Genomic DNA, 19996 nt, shown 5'->3' on the forward strand with positions numbered 1-19996 from the left:
ACTTCGAGCAGAGACAGACCATACTCCCCATTCAGGAGGGTTTGGGACTTAGGCTTGTGACCCTGATCCTGCAATTCTGTGACTGGTCATAGGGGTTTACTCACACAGTTCTCAGGACTAGACTGGTAACTACAGTCTTGCCTTAAGGTTTTGTTACTTTAATTATGAATAAAGATTAACCCCAGGAAGGGAGGCTTGAGTTTAGCAGTATCAGCTGTATGGATAATGTATTTGCTGCCCCTACAGTTTTGGTGTCCTCTATAAATATGATCACTGTTGAATTTATGCTAAAAGAAATATCCAACAAAGAAAGAGATGAAGCAGCCATATAGGATAAAAAGATGTACTCTATATTTTGTAGTTTAATTGGTCCAATAATAATCCAAATCCTATTACAGTATGTGACTGCACTATAAATTGTAAGAAGCTTGAAAACTAACAGACACTGCACTAATCTATTATGATACCTATTACTCACCAAGCCACATGGAAGTGCTCCACTGACCACCAGTTTACTACTTGAGAACCACTGAGACAATAGCAAGTGAAAGAATTTCCATATTTGTTTTTTCCTCACTGGATAACCAATAAGGCAACACGTAACCCAAAAAATATAAATACACCAGCAAGGATAGAATATAACTTACTGTATTGTATATTTTTGCTATTTCTCCCAAGGATGAGAAGGCCCCTTAAAACAATCATTATGCTTGTCTACACGGGAAGTTATTCCTGATTAACTCCATTTGTGGATGGAGAATAATAATAGTGCCTTATTGCAAATAAACTTAATCCACTTCCAAAATGGATTCACAGTGGGTTACGTTAATTTGGGATAAAACACTCTTATTCTGGAATATTAGCATCTACACATGGAGATAATCAGAAATAGTTTATCTGTTTTAAACTCACACACTACTTTATTCTGGATTAATCTTCATGTGTAGATTAGCCCTTTGTTAGCTGTATTACAAACCATGTGTCAGTTCACTATAATATTCTGTTTTGTTTCATGAAAGCAGCAGTAGCCTCAAACAATGTTATAAAACTAAATGAAAATTGGAAAGTATATTTTTAAAAAATTCACACAGGTTGTGAAAAATAATATAAACACTATATACATTATAAGAAAAGGAGACACACTTGGTCTCCATTGTGAGTACTGAATGCTCATAGAGTTTAACACCAGAAGGGACCACCAAATCATCAAGTCTGATCTCCTGAATATCACAGGTCACCAACACCACCCAGACCAGTACACTAAACCCAAGAACTGAAAATAGACCAAAGTATTACAGCCCACAGAATACTAATCTATCACATGCCACAGGCAGGGAATAGGAGGGATCAAAGTGCACCAATGCCCAAGGCCCCTGCAATGGCAGGGAATTGATTCTTTTATATCCATCTCTTTTTTCTGGCCTGATGATCCACAAACTTTGCTGCTTTCTTGCTTCCTCTGCTGCGGTAAAAATACAAGTATTCCTGAAACTATGGCAGATGGTGCTAGATATAATACCATCATAACTTTCCCAATTGTTTTTTAATAATTAAAAGGGAAGATCTTTTGGCAGTAAGTATTTTTCAATAATACTTACCATCTCTTTTAAAAAATGCATTTATATCCAATACAATGCTCACTGAAACCAATGGTAAAATTTCCACTAATCCAGTGGATGCTGATCAGAATGTATAAGAGCTAAGTACTGTTATTTTTATTTTATTAACAAAAAAGAGTATTATATAATTAAGAATCACAGTATCTTTATAATGGAGATTATTTTTCCTTTAAAAAGTACTTAATATCCTACATGGATTGGGCCATACACAAAATTAAAGACAAACATGTCTTTTTTTATTCTTTGATCACTCGTTCCTAAAGTCTTCTGGCCCTAAAACAGCTGTATCAACACTGATTTAAAAGTACTTCCAACATCTGTATGGTCAAACACAAATCTATACTGATTCAGTTACAACAACGAAGGAAGAAGCCATAAATAAAATAACAGTGCTAGTTGAGGTGTCCTCTGAGAACTAAAGATTGGATACCAGTTTCCAGTAATATTATATTTGGGCAGTAGGGACAAGATGAACCTCTGAATTCTCCTATTATATATATATATAGGCCATTGTCCTGTCCAGATTTCCACTAATGTAAAATTTGCTTACCCAAAGGGAAAAAATATTTTCAGGATAATTATTTCCAAAATGATCAATTGAGACTGTAAAACCATACTCCAGAATTAGAAAAGAGGGATTTAAAAGTTCTCAGTAGATCTGTAGCCCCTTCAGTACACGTCCCCAAAATTAAGTGCCGGGAAGGGAGTCCAAGAAAAATAGAGCAGATAATGTAATGCTACAGTAACAACTCATGCACAGGCCAATAACCAATTCATTCTGGTGGCACAGCAGGGAGCAAATAAAAAAAAACCACATCAAAATCCAGGCCACAATTCAGATCTACAAATGCTTCACTACTGGGTCCTAAGCAGAGAGAAAAAAACTTCATCTGAAAACCATCAGGCTGAGGAGACACAAGGAAAAAGAGACAGTGCCGGGGAGGACATGAGCTAAAGTTAAATAAACAAACAGACTCTGCTGCAGTAGGAGTCTCAAAACTATTTTCAGTAACCCCTTGTTTAGATATTAATTGTCTCAACAGTGGTTCGCCAGCTCCTCCTCCCAGTACTCAGGACACCATCCCATCAGCTCCTGTTTCCAGTGCAAAAGAGCAGCAGGATGATGACTCACTGGCTTCTCCCACACCAGTTCAGCATGGTGACAGCTCTCTGGCTCCTCCTCCCCACAGCACAAAAGCTCAGCAAAGTGGTGTCACACCAACTTCTTTCAGCATGGAGTCTCATCAAGGCAGAAACTCACCAGCTCCTACTTCCAACCAGGGCTCCAGACAGGATTTCAGGAGCTCCGACAAGAAGTAAAAGTGGACCCTTCATAGCAGTTCAGGCAGACACTGGAGGATAGGGACAGTAGAAAATGGGCAGACAGAAGTGACACTTAATAGTGTGTTCAGACCCTAGCAACAGTTGGCAAAGATACTGGAAGAGGAATAGAGGTCTGGGGCCAATTTTCTGATTTGTAATGAAAATCCCACAGTATAGAAAAAAAATTCAAAATGCTTCAATATCTTCAGATTTAAGATATTATAAAATATATGCATGTCCTACTGTAGTTCAGAATGGATTAAAACTTGTTCCAAAATAATACAAATGTTCTCTATAACCAGATAATGGACACACTATTTAAGATAATGCCAAAAATAAAACCAAGAGGAGCTTCACAGCCCAGACCAAACACCCATCTATGTATATGAGAGAAAGATCTTTAGTCTTCCAGACAGAAGAAGGTTTTTTACTATAATCCAAGGGACCCTGAGTGGTTTAAAACAAGGACAGACAATGCAATGTTAGGATGCAGATAGTGTTAGCCTTCAGAGGGATGAAAAAACAGGGACTCAAAGGCCCAGATCTACAGAGATTTAGGCACCTAAACCCCAAAGGGGTTCCCTTTGTTGATCCAGGCTAAGGATACTATATTGGATCAGCAGGAGTGGTTCCCTCAGGAGCTGCTGCTCTTTTGCCCTATTAAGGGGAGTCAGGGAGAAGAAGGAGCTAAGGCTCACTTTTATCTCTAAGGGGTTGGGAGGAGACTCAGGTTTCTTTTGGCCTAGATGCATGGGGGACCAGGAGCATCTTTTTTCCTCTGGAGACAGTAGGGGTGTGGTTGCCAGCATGTAAGCATTTTGCCAGGGCAGTTCTCCATATTAGCCCCCACCGGGTTCTATATGTGGTCTGGTGAATTTTAGATTATTTCTTCGAAGGGTGTGAGAGAAAAGGCAAATTACAGTAACCCGAAGGCCGATAAAATCACCTGGCACCACTCAGGTGAAAAACTGTCACTTCAACAAAGTTGTGTGTCTTTCTCCACTACATTTCCCACAACTCCCACTCTGTTCACCTAGCCCCCTCTGGCTCTTTGGCTCTTCTCTCTGCACCTGCCCTATTCCGTTTTACCTCATGAGAGGAGGTGCAGGAGATGGACACCGGATGACCTCCTCTTCAGGGCTCCTTTCTGCCAGTGCCCTGGCTTTACAAAGTTTAGTTGGTTCACAAATCCCAAATATCCCTTTTTTTACTGAACATGAGGAGTCCCTTCTCTTTCTCTCCAGGGACTAGAAAGCGGGTTATGGGGGTGGGGCATGGGGGGCTCCTGCTTCTCTTGACCTGGAGGGCAGTTCTCTTGATGAAGGCACTGTGGAGGACAAAGATACCAGCTGCTGCCCATAGAGTCTGACTTGGAGAGACAGTACAACAGGAAGTATGTTCCTGCTGTGGGTGCTGTAGCCCCTCAGTAAACATGGTACCTGTCTTCGAGAGCTGACCACCCCCTTTAGCCTGGTCCACTGAATTATGAGTGTTCCACTGTGGCTGATCAAAGAGAAGCAGCCAGCAGGCCAGCTTGACTTTGGAAAGGATAGGGAGGGGTAGTAGGATTGAGAGGGACCTCTGTCTTTGAAAACCTTAGAGACAGACTTTTCCCAAAATTCTTTGCAGGGTTTTTGTTGTTGTTGTTGTTGACTCCTGGCTTCCCAAGAAATCTGTTAGTGACATATGGGCCAGTGCAAGGTTGGGTGCAGGAAGCATCAGAAATATTGCTTTTAATTTTGAGCATCTCATTCCCAGAAAGATATTGACAAATTGGAGGGAGTTCATAGAAGAGAAACAAAGTTATTGAAGAACTCATTTACAGTGGAAAAAACTAACAGAGCTATATATTTTTTCCTGTCTAAGCAGTGACTAAGGATCAGAGCATATACTAATAATCTACAAATGTTAGGGTCTAAATGTGGAGATAGAGAAGTTATTTAGATTGGTTTAAGGGGATATAAATATAAGTAACAGGATGAAGTTAAGAAAGAAAATATTTAGGGTGAACATCAAAAAAAAAAAATGTCCTGACAGTAAGATGTATTAGGCTGTGAACTGGGGTCTCCCAAGGAAAGTGCTGAAAGCCCAGTTTATATGACAATGCACGAATAAATACACTGTAAAGAAGATTTTTGCATATGCAGGGGAATGGACTAGGTGTTCTAATAGATCTTTTCCATCTTTAACATCTATGCTTTTCCTTGTAGATAGGTCTAAGATGAAAGCAGATAAAACAACATGCCAGAAGGCTCTGACTCATGGTGTTAACCACCAGAGATAAAATATAGGTGAAAGGATGTTTTGCTACTGTGTATATATTGTACATGAACCTGTATGTATTGCATTATTAATGTATATACTTAATCATATTTTTGAAGCAACTTTCTATAAAAATAAAAAAATGAAAACGTACTATGTTCTTACGGTCATATTTTGTTCTTCTTCTGCATTCTCCTTTTACATCTGGCCATTTCCTTTCATCAGTCTCTTTCTATGTCCTCTACACTCCTCTCATCTATTTGCTGTAGTTCTTACTAAGCCCCAAAACTAGAGGCCCACAAAATCCATGGCCAGTGGAGGGCTTAGCCTGGATTATAAAGGCTCCCTGACCTGAAAGGCTGCCTGTGGCTGTGGTGCATTTTGTTCGCTGAGCTGCCAGCCAGGTTTCTGGACATGGGCAGCAGCAGTTCAGCCAAGGAGCTTTACAAATCTGAAGGCAGTAAGCACAACAGATGGAGTCAAACACAAATAGCTGTGCTCTGACTTTCTCTTGGCACAAGCAGATAACAGCTCTGAAAGATGTTACAGATGCTTCAGATGCTACACTCCTACAAGATTATTTCCAAGGGCTCTTCTAATCCAGAAGCCTAGTGGGCAGCAAAGGAAGAGATAATGATGCAATGCAGAGGGAAGAGAGCTGGAAAACTTGGAGGGCCGTGGCGAGAGAGTGAGGATGCTGGGATACAGAGGGAGAGAGCTGGAAGAACAGGGAAATTCTTGGTTCCACGCTGGGGTTAGGAGGGAACAAAGTAATGTGTGGAGCCAACTCCTTTTCCCTCTCAAATAAAGGGCCAGAGATACTCCTCTGAACATACACAACTTCATGGTTAGTACATTTTTATTATTCACATTTCTTCATTGTTCCCCTTGTAATAATGATGGGGAAGGGGGTCTGGGAATCCAGGAGGACTTCCTCACTCCACAACAACCCAGATTTGCTGATCTTCAGGGCAAACTGAAAGACACAGGCACCCTTCTCACATGCTTTTCCTGGGGGGCAGGAGGATAATTGATGGAGCGGATGTTGAGAAACATGCTCATTTCAAATTATAAAGATGAGGTGACATCACACCGTCGTGCGAAAAGAGGAGGTTCTAGAACAAACCTACATACTAAATGGCAACATCAACAGGAATGAATGGTAGACAAAGTGTTCTGAAGAAATTTGAAAATGTAGTGGCTGAGCTGCTAATGAAAGTATGCTCATATTAATCATCTTACACTAGAAAAGAACTGGGCAGTTGCAAGTATTATAACTATTTTTTAAAAGATGTTGGGGTGACTCTGGGAATTACAGACTACTGAGCCTTCAGTACTAGAAAAATTGGTGAAATGATATTTAAATTATGGCCATCTAGGTATTATATGAGGAAAAAAACAAAACGTGTTTTCCCATCTACTATGATTGTTTGAGTATGACAACAAAACTGTGAATAAAGAAGAACTTTTTGCTATAATTTATTTGGTCTTCCAACAAGCCCTTGAGAAAGTTCCTTACACTAGATGATTAAAAAACTAAATAGTCATGGATTAGAAACTGTCTAAGCGACTGAAAACAAAAAGCAGGCATAGGTGGTCAATTTTCATCATGGCAAAAGTTGTTAGCTCTAGGGCCTCCAAGCATTTGCATTAGAACCAGTGTTATTTAATATATTCATTCATAATCTGATTAATGGGGTGGCACCAATCTCTCATGAGCGCCCCCTTCTAGTTGGGTTTGTCTGCAGTGACCCCTGTCAGTGGTTTCTCAGGTGTTTTTTCAGTGACTAAGCCCTTCAGGCAAGTCACACATACTGTCTGTATGTGAATCAGAAGAGACCCCTTCCAGCGTGTACAGTCCACCAGGGGCCTATCTCAGTACCCCTCGGTTGGTGTTTCTCTAGCCCTTCCCAGACTCAATCTTTAAGTAGTCCCAGCCCTGGCATGGGGCCAAACTCCCAGGACTTCCTCCCTGGAGACACTACCTTCCTGTGTCCCTCCCTGGGCGCAGTTCTTACTCAGTCCCAGCAGCCAGCCAGGAGCTCCTTCATTGTTCCCCAGGTCCCTGCCAGCAACTGTCTGAGGCTAAGTCCCAGCAACCAGCCAAGAGCTCCATTGCTCCCCCGGTCCCTGCCAGCACTGAGCTGTCCGTGGTCCTGCTCCTCTTTCAGCCAACCAGGAACACAGTTCTCTCTTCTCCAGCTCCAGGCAGCAACTGACTGCTCTGGTGCTGCTGCTTCCTTTTAGGTGGCCCTTCTGGTCCCTGATTGGTCGCTCCAGCAGCCCCTCTGACTGGTTGTCACTGGGCAGAGTGCACCCCCTGTTAGCCCCACACAGTCCTCATCATACTCCCAAAAGTAACATTTTTTGAATATGCCCCCACTTTCCACGCAAAGCAACCAATGACAAAAGAGGCTGGTGGCACTGCAGAATATGGAGGCTAATCCTTTTTTACTATGACCTCAGTGTGCTCACACATCTTGCCAAGGTCATATTCCATCACCAAACAGCATGAATCAGCAGCTCATGCCATAATAATTGCAATGCCACAAATTAGCTGTTGTCTGTTACAGTTGTTGAGGAAAAGATTGTTTGAGTACACTCACAGTTAATTCTCAGTAACCAAACTTAGCTACATTTATTGTCTAAAGACCAAGCAATAGAATACGAAAATACATACCCTCCTTCTGAGAAGCAATTCTTATCTCACAGCATGTTCACTTCATGTAACCTATGTAGAGGGGAGGAAAATCAATTTATTTTCCAATTCTGTGCTACATAGTTTCTTTCTCTGACAAAGTATTTGCGCAGACCATGAATTCTTATCCTTGCAAGAGACTACAGCTGGATTTTTTATAGGAATCTTTTCAAAAACTAAAGTGGAAATTATAACAGGATTGACTTTCTTTCTCTTATTAGGAATCCAGTACCAGTCTTCACCATAAGACAGTTACACACACACAGAATTAATAAATTTCAAATTCCTTTTTATGTACAACACTCTAAGTATGAACCGTTAGAGCACAGCAGTTACAATGCACCCTAGCTAGACTAACATCACTAAGTAGAGATTTGTTATTTTTCCTTTAAAATGAAGAACATAACACAGGGCCTAAACCCCCAGTATATATTTATAATACCTTACAAAATCAAAATAGGCTTTGGGACTTCTGAGATCTTCTGCTTTCACATAGGCTCACCCTGGGTATTACATTGACAATTAAATAAAATATTTAAGTGTACTACATAACCAGTTGTTTCAGCATCCACACTAGTCGCACATGCACAACTTTAAATAAAAAAGAAAAAACTTTATAATTACTATACAATTACTATAGCTCCAGAGGTCCCAGGTTCAATCCCACCCGACGACGACCGGGGTCTGTTGGTGTTACAAGTGGGGGCTCACCCGGGACCTCTGGAGCTAAATGCATGAGCCTCTACTGCATGAGATAAAAGCCATATGGCTCTTAGCTCAGGCTGTGGAGCAGACTCATTAACTCTCTCTCTCTCTCTACGTGGCCTCAGTGTCACTAGATGGGACAGAATACCACACCCAGGAGGTGTTTGGGCTACATATGGTAATTAATCTCTCTCACTCTAAGTGGTCTCGGTGCCACTAGATGGGACAGAACATCACACACAGGAGGCGTGTGGGTTATACTTACAAGTTCACTGTTTGGTACATGAACGTGGCAAAGTTGTTGTTTGTGTACTAGGCTCTAGATATTTATGTAAATACATTTTAGAAGTCTAATACGGATATACTATTTCGGTCCTCTGATCTCTGTCCGAGTGGATTTTTGAAATATGAGCATATGTCCATGATTTTTCCTTGCTCATCCTTTTTCCAACATTGATTTTGGAAGATCTGCAATTCCTGGCGTGCCCTAATAGGGGCGTATGTGTTTACTGGTTTGCCACCCTTACTTCTGTGCAGCGTGGTGGCAGTGCTGCCTTCAGAGCTGAGTGGCCAGAGAGCAGTGGCTGCTGGCCAGCAGCCCAGCTCTGAAGGCAGCGCCGCCACCAGCAGCAGTGCAGAAGTAAAGGTAGCACGGTATTGACTGTTGAATCTTTGAAAGGGATCCTGCTTGTACAATACAACTTCAGGCACACATCTTGCAGAGACTTGCATGGCTGCCTGATGAGCAATCAACCACTGCTGAGAAAGATATGCTTTACAGAGAAATATGCATTAGCACAACAGGAAGAAGTGCAGTAGGAAAGGACTGACTGCATGTAAAAAGGTACATTAAAATGTGATTTACCTTTATTTTTGAGGCTATTACAGTTGTTATTTATAAATGTTAGATATTCAAAGCAGAAAGAAACTGTACAGTAGAAACTTTACCCCTCCTTCAGCCCCCCTGCCCTCCACCAATGTTCTCTATTTGGGAACTTGAAATATGGTAACCCTACCAGATAGGTGTGGAAGTAATTACAAAACATCTTTATTAGAATTTAAGGAAATTGTTAAAAGGAATATGTCACACTTTGAGGGAGGGCATCTTACTTACAGTTCTCAACCAGAGATAGTCCACAATATAAATATCCACCTATGTAGCTGAAAACCGATTGCCTTTGTGTGTATGTGTAGAATCTGCTCTAGCAGTTGTATCTAAATATTCAGGTTGGGTATTTGAAACTCATACTAACTTGACAGGTACTGGATTAAATATCACCTTGTTGTGACACAGCAACTACTATTATAGAGGAGGAAAAAAACCAAACATAGGAAGAAAAGATCTCTTCCACAATGCAACATGGTGTGTGGTTTTCAATGCAGAATTGGCCCGGGGGTAATTGGAAGCCTTTGCACGCTACTGCTAACTCACACTGACATTTGGATTTCGCAACCCTCCCCCCCGCAACACACTCTCAGATAGAAGATATCTACCATTGTAGAATCACCTTTTCAGTTTTGTTCCTTTTTCCTAATTGGATCAGTAAATGAAACTCTGATTGTATATCACTCTGCAGTTTGGGCCTCACCTAAAGTCACTGACTTCAGTGGGCTTTAGATCAGGCCTTTAGCAGCATATCACATTCATCTTGCACTTCAGTTAAGAGAAAAAGCATTGCAAGGTCATTACTGGTTATGAATTATCCAAGGAGTCATTCAGCCAGATGGAGGGTGAAGTTCTACCTAGTAGTCAGTACCTCCTGTTGGAGCAAGTTTAGTGCTCATAAACACCAAAGTTTACTTTGTGTTTAAGAGTAACCACCAACACAATAGGGTGAAGCAGGAGGTCAGGACAATAGGACTGGGAGAAGTAGAACAATTTAACAAAGCATTTTAATAGGCAGCAACAATACACACCTAAAAGGAAATAGATAATGAAACGCCCATACGAACAACTAGTATTAACTCTGTCATCCTGTTTCTATAGTTTCAGTAACAGTAGCTGATTTTGTAAACAAACACTTCATTTATAAATATTTACAAAATCTTAAAATTTCTACCTAAAACTCTCCTTTGCCATGATAGCTACAAAAAACTTGACAACAAATAGCGAGGTGGTGTGCTGATACCGCAGCCTATCATGCTAACCAATATTATCAATGTTTCCTTGTACTCTCCCATAATAATAATAATCATGTCTTTCTGTATCCATCTCTTTTCTCTTTTCTTATACTTAGATTGTAAACAGTTTTGGGACAAGGACTATCTTTTTGTTCTGTGTTTGTACAGCACCTAGTCCCGGTCTATAATGGGGCTTTCAGGCACTACCACAATACCATTCAGACTTTCACAGGTTTGTTTACAATTATTAAGATATAAGATTCAAATTCTTTGGATTTTTTTCCTTAACTTTGTAGATTGTAGAGTTACAAACTGCTGACAATAATATGTAGTATTCATTGACCAGTGAAAAAAATATACATTCATGCATTGTAGAAAAGTCTCCCATTGTAGAAAAGTCTCTCCCCTCCAATTTCCTCAGATGTGGGCAATAATGATTATCATGGGTACAGAGCTAGCTTTACCTCTGACCCCTTCTCTGCGATCTCTGACTGCACCCACTCACATCAGACTTCATGCCTTTGCCTTTCCTGGGGTGGAATGCTACAGTTCTCCCACTCTTAGACCAGGTCCTGGGTTACAGTACCCTATGGATCAGTTGTGTTTACTCCCAACAGGTTCAACTGTTTTGAATACCTGTGATTCATCCATTTGGGAGCATGTGACCAGTGATAAATACAATGACCCAAAGCAGACTTCTTAAAACAAGGTATAATTCAATCTTAACGTTAGAAACAAGGGATAACAAAAGAGAAAAAGGATTTTTAAAACAACAAATGATCTATATGCACGTCTCCCTCACCTGAGGCTTACCATCCTCCTGGAAACTGAGGAAAGCCTAGTTCTTTTAGACTCCACATGGGCGTTTGTGTCTGTCAGTCTGTTCCCCATGAGCAGCTCCCAAACAACAGCACCCCCCTCTGGATATTGTAAATATTTATAGTCATTTTCATCTGTTGGTTCCCTGCATCTGAAAAACATGCTGTGTAACTTTGCTAGAATAGCTCAAGCATTGTCTCTTAATCCTCCCCGGTCGTGTTTACTTGGAGGTGTCTTACGTGGAGCCATTGTCTTACCTTCCTGCTTTTTTTCCCCAACAGTCTGCTAATAAACTAATTCAACATATTCATACAGTAAACATTCCAATAATCAGCTCATATGCAGTATTTATAAATTATTACAGAGCAGCTCCAGGACTTTTACAAAGATGAACTTGGAAATTTTGGAAACACTGAGATTTTGGATTCTTTTTCCAAAATATGGGTTCCCTTCTTTATTTCATCTTCTTAAAATTCACAGTTACAATCACAAATTCACTTTTGGGTAAGTCCCATGCTGCAGCATGCCCAGTGATTCCCATGATGCACTGCCTCTAATCCTCCAAAAGAGGATATTGTGGTGAATCACAGGAGATGCAGTCTGACCAGGAAATTTAACTTATAGAGGATGGGGACAAGCAGCAATTCCAAGAATATTTTTGTTTTGGCAAAATATTTCTGTATTTGAATTTTTATTTAAGCATTGAAATTTCTGATAGAAAATTTTGACAAAAACATTTTTTCCATTTTCATCAACATTTTCAATAGAAAACCCATCATTTTCCAACCAGTTCTAGATAGTACCCACCATCTGCTGGGGAGCAGTTGTAGAGGCTTAGTGCCTCCCCATATATCATTCCTCAGCCCCAGCTGCTCTGTTTGGAAACCTGGCAGAGTGGAGCTAGCCCTGGAAACAGGGGGGACTTGTATGGGAGGCTAAGTGTTACATGGGCACCTCAATCATCTTGTCTCAGAAAGCCCAATATCTTGTGTTCAATTTTGGTCACCGATGTATAGAAAGGATATAGAGAAACTGGAAAGGATCCAGAGGTGAGTGACAAAGATGAGCAAAGGGATGGAATGCAAGCCATATGAGCAAAGATTGAAGAAATTACATATGTTTAAGTTTGGAAAAGCAGAGATTAAGGGGGACATGATATTAGTCTTCAAATACTTGACAGGCTGCCATAAAAAGATGGAGAAAAGTTGTTCTCTCTTGCCGCAGAAGGCAGGACAAGAGGCAATGGGTTCAAATTACAGCATAGCAGATTTAGATTAAATCTCAGGAAAAACTTCCTAACTGTAATAACAGTAGGACAATGGAGCAGACTGCCTAGGGAAATCATGGAATCTCCTTCACTGGAGATTTTCAAAAGGAGGCTGGATAGCCATCTATTGTGGATGGTTTAGACCAGTGGTTCTCAACCTATTTATCACTGTGGGCCACATATGTGGCCCACAATATGTTAACTGGCTGCAGTTTGAGAATCACAGCACGCCCCTCTGAACCTCCCTCCCCCACAGACCCCTATGCCCAGCGCCTCCTGCCCAAAGACCCCTCCACAGAGTGGGGCCAGAAGTGGAGCCCTGGGTGGGAGCTGGGTGGCAGGGACCCCAGATCCTGCTGTGCAGGGCAAGACAGCGGCCCCGACCCTGGACCCAGCCATGCAAGGCCAGGTGGCAGGGCAGTCGGATGGCAGCCTGGACCCCAACCCCGCGGGGCTGGCCGGCAGCCCTGACACCGACTTCAACCCCCAACCCCGTGGTGTGTTGTTGGTAGCTACCGGTTTGGTGCTCCACTCTTGTTCAATGATGATAACAGTCGGCTGCGTGCGTGTTCCCCTTGTGTGCTGCCCCACCTCTGCACAGATAGCTAACACAGCAGACCCCAAGAGAACTCCCCAAAACCACAGACTCTAGTAAGGCATGAAGGAGCTAGAATCAATTAAGGCAGGCTAATCAGGGAACTTGCGTTTTAAAAAGGAGCTCACTTCAGTTTGTGGTGTGCGTGTGAGGAGCTGGAAACAAGAGGCACTAGGAGCTGAGAGTGAGAACGCGGACTGTTGGAGGACTGAGGTGTACAAGCATTATCAGACACCAGGAGGAAGGTCCTATGGTGAGGATAAAGAAGGTGTTGGGAGGAGGCCGTGGGGAAGTAGCCCAGGGAGTTGTAGCTGTCGCACAGCTGTTCCAGGAGGCACTCTAGACAGCTGCATTCCACAGGGCCCTGGGCTGGAACCCGGAGCAGACGGCGGCCCTGGGTTCCCCCCAAATCCTCCCAACTCCTGGTCAGACACAGGAGTTGACCTGGACTGTGGGTTCAGAAAAACAGCCAAGCTGAGGGCTCCCATGAAGCTCCAAGGTGAGCAAATCCGCCAATAAGCGCAAGACCCACCAAGGTAGAGCAGGAACTTTGTCACACAGGTTTATTGTCAAATGAAGCACAGTAATAGTTCCCTATAGACTCTACAGGGCATACTACGAATTTGTGCTCCCTGGCAATGGACACAGCTCAGTCAGCGGCGGGACACTCCACTGCCCCCTAGGCTGGTCAAAGATATGCGCTCCGGGACCTACTTTTATACCGTTGCAGGACCAATTACTCATCATAGTTCAAACAAATCTATCCATCATGTTGTCCTTTTGACCCTGTCTTTAAGATGCACCTGCCTGTTCCTTGTTATGTCTACAGAGTGTCTTGCCGCCATCTTGGCACAAGTTTCTCTCATTAGCCCTTATGTGTGTGTGTGCACGTGCCTCTAACAACCTTTTCTTGCCAACTTCTGTGAGTGGGACCTGCCTCTGGCTCACAGCCCAGCTTTGCTTATCACTGCCTGGAGGTACTTTGGTTCAGGCTTTCTTTAGTTCAGGCTTCAGGCCTCAGACTGGGCCTCTGATACAAAATTTATGTTTCAGGGCCTCCGTTTACTACATGGGGCAGCCCCTGGGCCCCAGATCCCGTAGGGCCAGCTGGCAGCTCCAGGCTCCAGAGACTGCGGGGCCGGCTGGCTGGCCGCTCCAGAGCCCAGTCCCTGGACCCCAGACTCTGCGGGGCTGGCCGGCAGCCCCGGACCCTGAACTCTGCAGGGCCGGCCGGCAGCCCCAGACCCTGCCACGCTGGGCCAGGCAGCCCGGACGACGCTGCACTGGGTGGCCACGCATCTGGGAATCCAGACTCCCCCTGGCCTGGTGGCCTTTAGCACACAGCTGGGGCCCATTAGGCTGCATGCAGCCCGCAGGCTGGGGGTTGAGAACTGCTAGTTTAGACATAACAAATCCTACATCTTGACAGGGGGTTAGACTAGATGACTCGTGCAAGCCTTTCTAATCCTATGGATCTAGAATCTGCATCTGTGAAACTTCAGTGGTGTGTGGAACAATTGTGGACACACTGCCATGTATTCTGAGTTTGGTAGAATAATAGTGGGGAACAGAAAGTGTCTGCTGGCCACAGTGTGAAACTTTCCGGGGAAGAGAATGGGACAGAGCCAGAGTAGTAAGCAAAAGAGAAACATCCATGGCTACACTGGAGAGCTTACATCCTGCAGCGGCACCAACAGCTAAGAGCTGGGGACGGGTTCTGACTTCGGATGCACCTCTCACCTTATGCGGTGCACCTCAGGGCTAGGTTAATACAGCTCACGGGGCAGGGTGGTCCGATGCACCTGTCCGCTCACATTGTGACGTCTGTGCTGTACACACGTAGGCGACGAGGCTCTCAGCGGGGTGTCTGCGCCCGCTGGGAGAGCAGGTCCCCGCCCACGCGCCTCACAGAGCGGGCAGCGCCCGCCCAGCAGGGAGGCAGGATGCTCCCGGCCGCGGCTTGGCGCCTGCCTCTTCACAGGAGACACGTTATGAAAGGAAAAGTCCCAGCAGCAGGGAAGAGGGCCGGGCCAGGGAGGGAGGGAGGGAGGGAGGGAGGAGCGGAGCAGGCTGTTTGGAGCCCTAGCTGCGAGTGGCAGGCAGCGCCCCCGCCCCGCCACTCCTGCTAAGGACCGCAACTGACAGCCGCCGCTCCAGCGTGGGGAGGGGCGGGGATGCGCTGGGAACTACAACTCCCAGCAGGCAGCGCGGCTCTCCGCCGCCCGGGGTTCGGAGGAAGCGGAGCGCGTGCTGGCCGGTGCTCAAGCGGAGGTGCTGCCTGCTGGGGTGTGTGGGCCGCTTGGGAGCCGAGGCGCGCGCGGGCTTGCAGTTAAGGAAGCTGGTGCGTCCGGCGGCGGGGCGGGCCCTGGCGGCGCTACCGTTCCTTGGTGAGCGATGGCTTAAGGGGCCCGTGATCTCTCTCTGAGCCTTGGCTGCTGCAAAGTCCCCTGTAGTTGTAGCACAGCAGCCACCGGTCTCCGCGTATCTGCTGCTGAGCTGTGGACAGGGCCTGGCGATCAGCAGCCAAGTGCATCCGTAGCATTGTGGTGAGAGGGTCCGGCATTATGAACTCTGGGGCAGTTTCTTAGCAACCTGCCCTGGTCACCAGTTTGGGGTCTGTCTAACTGGCAGCGAGAGGCTCATGCTTTCCTTTCCCACTGCTGCCCCTGTCCTCTTCCTTCCCTCCCTCTGCTTATCCTCCCATTAAGCATGTTAGGTGTTTTGATAGAACTGGAATGGAACTATTGGTGCCTTGTTAGTTTGTGTCACATCATATTGTTTCCTCTGTCCCCTCTAGGCTAATACTTTCTTGCAGGTAAGTGATTGTAAATTACAAACTCCACTATAGCTGTTTAATAGTCCAGTGCACTGGTTAATCTGTACCTCTGTTCTGTTAGGTTTCAGAGTAGCAGCCGTGTTAGTCTGTATTCGCAAAAAGAAAAGGAGTACTTGTGGCACCTTAGAGACTAATCAATTTATTTGAGCATAAGCTTCTGTGAGCTGTAGCTGTAGCTCACGGAAGTTTATGCTCAAATAAATTGGTTAGTCTCTAAGGTGCCACAAGTACTCCTTTTCTTTCTGTTCTGTTAGTATCAAAGCTGCTCACCTTTGTGACCCAGGCCTCTACTGTTAAAAGCTCATAGAGAAATTTTTCCTTTAGCTCAACTGGCCAGACCCTGTATTTTTTCAAAAAGAGTCGCTATCTAAGTTAATTACGGTTGCCATAAAGTTCACAATGGCTGTGGTCATACTGAGAAACATGAAGTCCCTAGGTAGCTGTCAACTTGTTATAACTTCGCTCTTGTAGGATGCATTGATACTATAAAATTTGGTACCTGTATTGTAGCAAGGATGCAACTGCACTGATGCTGTTGCTAGTAGAGATAGAGCTCAGTCTTCTATACCACCATGTTATGAAAACACAACTGAGTGAGTTTTCATAACATGGTAGTAGAAATGCCCGAGCCCTGTCTGTCATAGAGCTTACAGCATTGCTATCACTGGAATACAGGTACCAGTTACTATTTTTCTTATGTAGAAAAGGCCATATTTTACACAGTTCTTGGAAGATGCGGATATTAATAGACACTTAGTTCAAATTTTAGCTCAAAGAATGTCTTTTCTCTTGTTCACTTGCTACTTTCTATTTTTGTTGTTTATCTTTAATTATTACCACTTAACAATGTGAAGTGTTTTTGTTTTGGGATACAGATTGGATGGGGGGGAAAAGCTATTCAAAATGTTATAGAACTGTATGGTTATGCAGTGAAGAAAATGAAGTCGATGATGAAGCATATTTTGGTTTATTTTTGTCCAGATAATGGAGTCTCTCAGCTCCGCTAAGGCTCATAAGTGTGAATCAGCAACGCAGGATGAAAGTGAAGATGACATTGAGTTTATCTGTGTAAGTAGATGTTGGCTCAATAACCGCAAATACTTTTGCCAGTTAAATATATAAAATGTTCTAGGGTTTGAATATGCAGTGTTGATTATCTTTACTGAATGTTAAATAAAATATTGGTGTTACATTAAAAACTTAGCTTTTCAAAGCAGAAGAAAATACTAGTTTAGTTTTCGCTTTCAAAAAGCAGTTTAATTCTCAACCTGAGCTGACATGCCTGTGTCAAGAGAATCTGTATTAAAAAGGGGGTTGGATTTGAGGCCCCAGTCCTACAATGATATGGGTCTGGGTGGGCAAGGGTGGCTTCAGTGGGCTCTGCTGAGACAGTGAGCCTTAGCACACCTCATTACAGGTTGGGGCCCTAATGAATTACCCATCTCAACTAGAGCTGAATAGGAGAGTCAGGGAACAAAGCTAGTTTTGGTCAGACATGCATATGGATAGACTGTGGTTCATATTCTGATACCCTTAATGTAGTAGAATGGCATATTACTCCAAGAGTAATCCACTGAAGTCAATGAGACTACTTGTGAAGTAAGGTGTACAGCTCATTGTGTAATGGCACCAGAATCTCACCCTGTGTTACCTGATAGAGATAAGGGAGACAAATAGGGGTAGAAGCCTAATATCAGTTTAGTTAAGATGTGGAGTACTGTTTAACACACACAGTGCAGAATGGATTATAGAATGCTGTCGTGTGGCTTCTGACTCTGAATCCTTCCTGTGACATCAAATTTTGCACAGGGGCCCAACTGTGCCACAATAACTGGTTTTCTGTATATAAAAGCCAGGGGCCGCGTTAGGGGGTAGCAAGCAGGGCAGTTGGCTGGGGCACCATGTTATGGGGGCCCTGCAAAGCTACATTGCTCAGGCTTTGGCTTCAGCCCCATGCAGTGGGGCGGTGGCTTTCTGCCCTGGACCCAAGTGAGTCTAATTCTGGCCCTGTTTGGCAGACCCCCTGAAACCTGTTTGCGGCCCCCAGTGGGCCTCAGACTCCTTGTTGAGAACCACTGATGTAGTTTGTGTGTGCATATTACTTAAGGCTGTCAGAGCCCGACTACAACTTTTAGAAACATGCATTGCTAAACTTATGAGGAAAGTGGGACATGTATAATACTACATGGCAGTGGGCCTCAATCCTTTGTCAAAGAAGCAATGCTTTGATGGAAGGAAATATGAAAGAATGGAGGGACAACTTTTCTTTACAGGACAACAGCTTATGACCAGTCTTGCGCACACACAATAAGGAAATAGGTTTCAGAGTAACAGCTGTGTTAGTCTGTATTCGCAAAAAGAAAAGGAGTACTTGTGGCACCTTAGAGACTAACCAATTTATTTGAGCATAAGCTTTCGTGAGCTACAGCTCACTTCATCGGATGCATACTGTGGAAAATTATGCTCAAATAAATTGGTTAGTCTCTAAGGTGCCACAAGTACTCCTTTTCTTTTTGCGAATAAGGAAATAGAGTACAGATTTGGGTAGGCAGAAGATTCAAGGACTGTGTGAGGAAACTCTAAATAAAACAGTAATACGCAACATTCTAAAGTGGATAGTGTAGATCAGCAGTTCTCAAACTGTGGGTCGGGACCCCATTTTAATGGGGTTGCCAGGGCTGGCTTAGACTTGCCGGGGCCAAAGCCTAAGCCCGAGCCTTACTGCCTGGGGCCAAAGCCGAAGCCCGAGGACTCCAGCCCTGGGTGGTGAGGCTCAGATTACAGACTCCCTGGGGCTGCAGCCCTTGGGCTTTGGCCCCTTCCCTCCACCCCCCACTGCCTGGGCAGTTGGACTTGGGCTTTGGCCCCCACCTGGGGCAGCAGGGCTCAGGCAAGCACAGGTTTTGATCCCCCCCCTCCTGGGGTTGTAATTTTTGTTGTCGGAAGGGGGTCACAGTGCAATGAAGTTTGAGAACCCTGGTGTAGATTTTAATGAGTCTCCTCTTTAGTGACTCTTGTCCTCAGTTGTTTGAGGACATGGTCTCTGTGTACACCTAGTAATGATATTTGGTACTGAAGGAAGCTGTAACTTGGAACAGATAGGCAGGGTCTGAGGTACCACACTGGGTGTCTTCTGTAAAGAGTGAATGTTATTTTTTGCCTGTGCTGTTACCCACCCACCCCTGGATGGCACCAGTACATACTTTGGAGCCCAGTCTGGGAGCCAGGCATTTCTCTCTGTCAGGCTGGGGAGGTACCTGGCAACTCTACTATTAGTGCAACATCTTTCCTCCTGTCTTTCTCCCAGAGAGGGCAAGCGCTACTACTAGCTGTGAGAAGAGCATTTACTTTCCCTTTACACACTAGTGGTGGATCAAAGACTTTAACCTTGGCCCATTCTCCAGCAACGGGCCCAGGTTTCACATACCTAATCTGCATTTGTGTTTAGTGGAAGTGCTCACCCCCTCCTGTTTGAGCTTACACAAGCTGATCCATGAATGGGGTGGGGAGGAGGACTGTTTGTTTTGTTTTTCTAAAATAGGTTATCAGCTTGGTAAGCAGGTGTTGACCTGTCTGCAGGTGCTTCTTTCTCCTGCTCCAGTCATCATGAGTAGGTGCTCAGGCAAACCTCGCTCTCTGTCAGGAAGTGATGGACAGCTTCACAAACTCCAAACTTGATCTAAAAACTTAAATAGTCAGTGGACAACAAGTAAAAACAAAACCAAACAGATTTGGGGTTAATTTTAAAAGG

The 19996-nt window shown here is 44.1% G+C and overlaps 2 protein-coding genes and 1 long non-coding RNA gene across 23 annotated transcripts in view; 2 read left to right on the top strand and 1 right to left on the bottom strand.

The window, feature by feature from the left end:
* The window catches only part of BEND6 (BEN domain containing 6), a 41421-nt gene extending 36059 nt beyond the window's left edge, over positions 1-5362 (top strand). For all 3 annotated transcript variants that reach the window (XM_007059895.4, XM_043542423.1, XM_037894243.2), the window contains one exon: positions 2663-5362. In XM_007059895.4, the coding sequence (XP_007059957.3) occupies positions 2663-2939 (277 nt within the window). In that variant the 3' untranslated portion in view covers positions 2940-5362. The remainder of the gene's footprint in view (positions 1-2662) is intronic.
* Positions 1-15439, bottom strand: part of LOC119565753 — a 48900-nt gene extending 33461 nt beyond the window's left edge. For both annotated transcript variants that reach the window (XR_005224601.2, XR_005224603.2), the window contains exons 1-2: positions 15150-15439; positions 7885-7935 (exon numbers count right to left, since the gene is read on the bottom strand). This is a non-coding gene — a long non-coding RNA (uncharacterized LOC119565753). The remainder of the gene's footprint in view (positions 1-7884; positions 7936-15149) is intronic.
* ZNF451 (zinc finger protein 451) overlaps positions 15430-19996 on the top strand; it is a 69772-nt gene continuing 65205 nt past the window's right edge. For 2 of the 18 annotated variants that reach the window (XM_037894245.2, XM_037894250.2), the window contains exons 1-2: positions 15525-15796; positions 17227-17313. In XM_037894245.2, the coding sequence (XP_037750173.1) occupies positions 17230-17313 (84 nt within the window). In that variant the 5' untranslated portion in view covers positions 15525-15796; positions 17227-17229. Of the gene's footprint in view, positions 15956-16206; positions 16225-17226; positions 17314-19996 lie in introns of all 18 variants that reach the window. The other 16 variants (XM_043542414.1, XM_043542417.1, XM_043542408.1 and 13 more) reach the window with 15 other exon arrangements.

This window comes from Chelonia mydas, chromosome 3 (assembly GCF_015237465.2).
Source record: "Chelonia mydas isolate rCheMyd1 chromosome 3, rCheMyd1.pri.v2, whole genome shotgun sequence".
NCBI classification, from domain to species: Eukaryota; Metazoa; Chordata; order Testudines; family Cheloniidae; genus Chelonia; species Chelonia mydas.